The following is a 5,005-nucleotide window of genomic DNA, read 5'->3' as shown; positions in this document are numbered from 1 at the left end:
TAGGGAAAAATCAGACTGGAAGACAGGGACTGTAAATGCAGGGTATAGGGCTAAATGTATTTAGGGCTATCAGGGAAGGCCTCTCTGAAACGGTGACAATTGAGCCTAGTACAGAACAAGTGAGGTGTAAATCATGCAGATACCTAGGGTAAGGGCAATATATGAAAGATATATGAAAGAGCAAATAATGAATTTTTAAAACACAAAACTATTCCACTGGTAAAAATAAAAATTATATCATCTAAAATACACAGAAAATATTTTAAAATATCCCAGTTTTATAACATGATAATTTATCAGAGATTATTTCTCAAATGCTGTCCAAACTTTTTATTTAGAAATTATAAGTTAAATGAAAATTACTATAAAAATTATTAAGAAAAGGCTTACCAGGTTCAATAAATCCAGCAAGGCAGGTAAACATGCCTGGAGGAAATCTTTTCTGCCTGCCTAAAAGACATTTGGTCCCATCTGGATGAATAACTTGCATGATTACTACTGGATCTGTTTTTTTAAAAAAAAAAAAATCAGATGTATGAATGACAGGAAAAAATAATTTAGACTCATTGTGTAAAGTCACTGTCTAGTAGGATAATAAAAACATGTATCTCCTGTAAGAACAAGACTTTTGTCTAGTTACAAGAGACTGTTTCTTTCTGCCAGGAGACAGAGTATTTCAGGAAAACTGCATAGAATATTGTCAGTAAGCTAAAGAAAGATCATTTTTGTCTTCTTTCTCATCTTAATAGCAACATTCATTGTGTATATATGGTATGCTAGGCTTATTTTTATTTTTTAATTAGAAAGAAGTTTGAGTAGGTAATACATGGCATGGAGAAAAATGAAATTTTACCATAGCAAATGTAGTGAATTTTCCTATTCCTTCCATCTCAGTCCTTAACAAAATGTTTTTAAAAGATAATGTGGCTCTATGATTGAGTTTAATCCATTAAAAAAATTACTTTAAATAATAGTTCACCTCTCCAGAAGTCACTAATTCAGTAAATTCGCCTCACTAGATCACAACTGAGAACCAGTAATCAAATGTAAAAGGCTCCTAAGCAGCAAACTCATATGTCACTAAGCCATGCACTTTACTCCCAGGAGACCTCCTCAGGTGTTGCTGAGTCTATCCTTTTTTCACACAACTTTAAAGGGCTGGGTTATCAGATTTCTAATTCCACAGCCAACTCAAAGCACCAATTAGGAGGAGAGAAAGTACAGGCAGACACCAGCAGTAATGAGAAGCTAGCTCCAGGCTCTACTGCTTTGGTGATGCCACAAGCAGGTACTTTGAAATCATGTATCTCAACACATCAAATTCATGCTGATTAACCCAGGGTTAAGAAGGGTAGTAAAAGTCATCAAAGTATGTAATACTTTAATAATTATAGTCTTAATAGTTAAATTAAACATGCTTTCAATAAAAAGGTAAGCCCCTCAGCAACTCAAAATCTTGTCTTTCCAGAATGCCTTATTCCCTAAGATTTCCAGATGGTTGAGGTTTCACTGTAAAAGAAAAGGCTTACCAACTCTTGGGTATGATGTATTGTGAACACCACGGAGGCTAGGACAGTCTTCTTTTAAGCATACTCTTTTATAGCCACCTTCTTCAATTTTAGTTGCACTTCCGCAGGTTGGGCAGAACTTATATCGACTGTGCCAGGCGAGGACAGATCTTGCTTGAGCTACAACCCCTACGAGAGAAGCAAGAGGAGTTTTACTTCTGTGACAAATTGTAACCAAATTAATATAGAAGTAAAATGTTCTTAGGTCATAATAAAGATGTACACTGTATTTTCTGAATAGCTGTGTGATCAAGGGTTTTATTATTCCTATTTTTATGATCTGTATCTTTCTTTTAAAGTAAAAGATTTAATTCTACAGATGACAAATGAAAATTAGATTTACCTTTAATTTGGACTAATAAAATATTGTCTCTCATATAACTCTCATATAAGATAGATATACTGGGATTTCCCTGGTGGCTCAGTTGTTAAGAATCTGCCTGCCAGTGCAGGGGACATGGGTTCGATCCCTGGTCCAGGAAGATGCCACATGCCGCAGAGCAACTAAGCCTGTGCACCACAACTACAGAGCCTGTGCTCTAGAGCCCACAAGCCACAACTACTGAGCCCGCATGCCACAACTACTGCAACTTGCGCACTTTGAGCCCATGCTCTTCAACAAGAAAAGCCACTGCTATAAGAATCATGTGCAACACAATGAAGAGTAGCCCCTGCTTGCCATAACTAGAGAAAGTCCGCGCGCTGCAACAAAGACCGAATGCAGCCAAAAATAAGTAAATAAAATAAATAAATTTATTAAAAAAAAAAGAGGTACTAACATCTGTATACACTGTATTAGTTTCGGCATTGACTATAGGTGATTTGTAAATTTTGGATATGCATGACTCTAGCGTATAGTGACTTTACAAATAGTGAATTTACAATAGTGACTTTTATAAAAATACACTACAAAGACAGTTCTTAACTTAGATTTGGGCCATAAAGACAATATTACTAGGAAACTGTAGGAACCCGTCTCTACTTTCCTTGGGACTAAGACAATACTGGTCTGTGTCACTGTGGAACATATTCTGTTTACAACTAGAAACTACATAGAATATTTTAAAAAATATTGTGTTTACAACTTTTGTGATTAACTTTGTTTATGACAAAAATGCCTAATAGAATAAATCTTAGAATATGTACACTTTGTCTATAGCCTTTACCCTGATACGTCAAAAAAGAATTAATATGGCCTGACCAAAAATACTAGAATTAGGGCAATAAGCATAGAAATGCTACATTTCAAATGCCTGACAAAACCTCTCCTAAAATAGATTATTCGGTCTAAGGATTTTGGAATAAACAAAATAATCAGAAACAGCAATAACAACATTTTAAACTAGGAAAAATGCAACTAATAAACCATAGATAAAAACAAATATAACACTGAAATTCAGTGAACCATAGGCAACATTAAATATCTTGCTCTGTAACCTGCTGTTACTGTGTATTATGTAATTTACCTCAAGGTATCGCCATTATTTCAGTATCATCACAATACAAAAAGCTAACATTTGGGCTTCCCTGGTGGCGCAGTGGCTGACAGTCCGCCTGCCAATGCAGGGGACGTGGGTTCGTGCCCTGGTCCGGGAAGATCCCACATGCCGCGGAGAGGCTGGGCCCGTGAGCCATGGCCGCTGAGTCTGCGTGTCCAGAGCCTGTGCTCCGCAACGGGAGAGGCCACAACAGTGAGAGGCCCACATAGTGGAAAAAAAAAAAAAAAAAAGCTAACATTTATTGAGTACTTACTATGTGTCAAGCACCTGGCAAAGATCTTTACATACATTATCTTATTTAATGTTTAGAGCAACAGTATAATGTAGGTACTATTATTATCCTCAGTTTTGGGAGGAGGAAACTGAGGCAGACAGAGGTTAAGTATCTATTAAGGTTACAAAGCAGCTGAGTAAAATAGCCTCAGTTTCCTTACTAGCTTTGTTTTAAAGATCCTTTTGATCTTAAAATTATATATACAGCTTCAAAGAAAGGATATTTTCTTTTTAAAAGTGTTGTGTTTTTTCCACAGATGTGGGGAATAAAACATACCACCCCAGACTTTGGGATGAGTGCTAAGAAGTCTCTGGAAGAGCTTACCAGATCACCTAAGAGAATGTGGACATTGAGAAGTGACCCCTTCCTCACCTCTCATTAACTCTTCAGTCTACTGTAATATACCTTCTATTCCACTGACACTCCTCTTGTCAAATTCATCAACAGCTTCATATTATCAAACCAAAGATTCTTTAAAAAAAAAAAAAATTTGTCATCTTACTCAAATTCTCAGCAGCATTCAATATATTTGACTACTAACGCCAAGAAATACTTTGCTCTCTTGGTTTCCATAAGCACATTCTCCTGTTTTCTTCTTACCTTACGGCTGTACTGTCAACATCATCTTTGATGGCTCTTCTATCTGACCTCTAAATTTAGGGGGATTCAGATTCTTTTTTTTGCTTGCTCTCAACTCTCTAAGTAATCTCAGAAATTTCCTGGGATTTAAATACCACCTTTGTGTTGATGACTGCCATACAGATATATTCCAGTTCCTCTCCTTAGTTCCAGATTCTATTTCCCTTCTCTGAAAGTTAATATGCCCAAAGTGAAAATCTTGATTTACTTCAAGTCTGTCCTGCTTCCCTCGCTCTACCCATCATTCTATATTATTTTATCAAGAAAGAGTATTACTATCTACTAAATTACTAAAGTCTCAAACTTAGCAGTCATTCTTGATCTTTTCTTTCATTATTATATACCCCATAGCCACTCCATTAGCAAGTACCGCTGATTTGCTCTCCAAAATATATCTTGAATGTACCACTTTTCCTCCATCTCCCCTATTATCATCTTAACAACTCAGACGTAGTCTAGGTTACCAGCATCTCTTTCTCACTTATAAGTCTCAACCTCCTGTTCAAGCCCTATCAGTTCTACCTCCTGAATATCGCAAACTCTCCCTTTCTCTCTACTCCACTAATCCAAGCCACTGCAATCTCTTACCTGGGCTACTGTTATCTCCAGTCCCCTCTTAAAAGGACTCCTGACTTCCACACTTAATTATCTACAGTTCATGATCTACAAAGCAGCCAGAGTGAGGTTTTTTTTTTTTTTTTTTTTTTTTTAAACCTAGGCCAGGTTATAACATTTAAATGGAATTTAGAATAAAATCCCTCATTCTTACCATGATATATATGACCCCACATGAACTGGCATAGCAAGCAACAGACAGCAAAGCAAAACAGTCAAGGTCTTTGCCATTATGCTCAGTGTACAGCAGGCACTCAATAATCATTCACTAAAAAATCAAGTGAAACCAGTATGCATTAGGGTTAATTCTGGGGAAACTAATCCTGGCTGATTAAAACTGCTGTAACCACCCAGGAGAGTAGTCCTCTAGGGTGAGAATTTTAGGAAGTTTCTAATGAAGCAGCCTAATT

The 5,005-nt window shown here is 36.6% G+C and overlaps 1 protein-coding gene across 2 annotated transcripts in view; it reads right to left on the bottom strand.

The window, feature by feature from the left end:
• NUDT12 (nudix hydrolase 12) overlaps nucleotides 1–5,005 on the bottom strand; it is a 9,953-nt gene that overhangs the window by 3,436 nt on the left and 1,512 nt on the right. For both annotated transcript variants that reach the window (XM_007449900.1, XM_007449899.1), the window contains exons 3-4: nucleotides 1,530–1,697; nucleotides 391–504 (exon numbers count right to left, since the gene is read on the bottom strand). In XM_007449900.1, coding sequence (XP_007449962.1) covers nucleotides 391–504; nucleotides 1,530–1,697 — 282 coding nt within the window. The remainder of the gene's footprint in view (nucleotides 1–390; nucleotides 505–1,529; nucleotides 1,698–5,005) is intronic.

The sequence above is a fragment of the Lipotes vexillifer genome, unplaced genomic scaffold (assembly GCF_000442215.2).
Source record: "Lipotes vexillifer unplaced genomic scaffold, Lipotes_vexillifer_v1.1 scaffold742, whole genome shotgun sequence".
In the NCBI taxonomy this organism is placed as follows: Eukaryota; Metazoa; Chordata; class Mammalia; order Artiodactyla; family Lipotidae; genus Lipotes; species Lipotes vexillifer.
The sequence above is the reverse complement of the archived record's forward strand: the minus strand, read 5'-3'. Positions and strand labels throughout refer to the sequence as shown.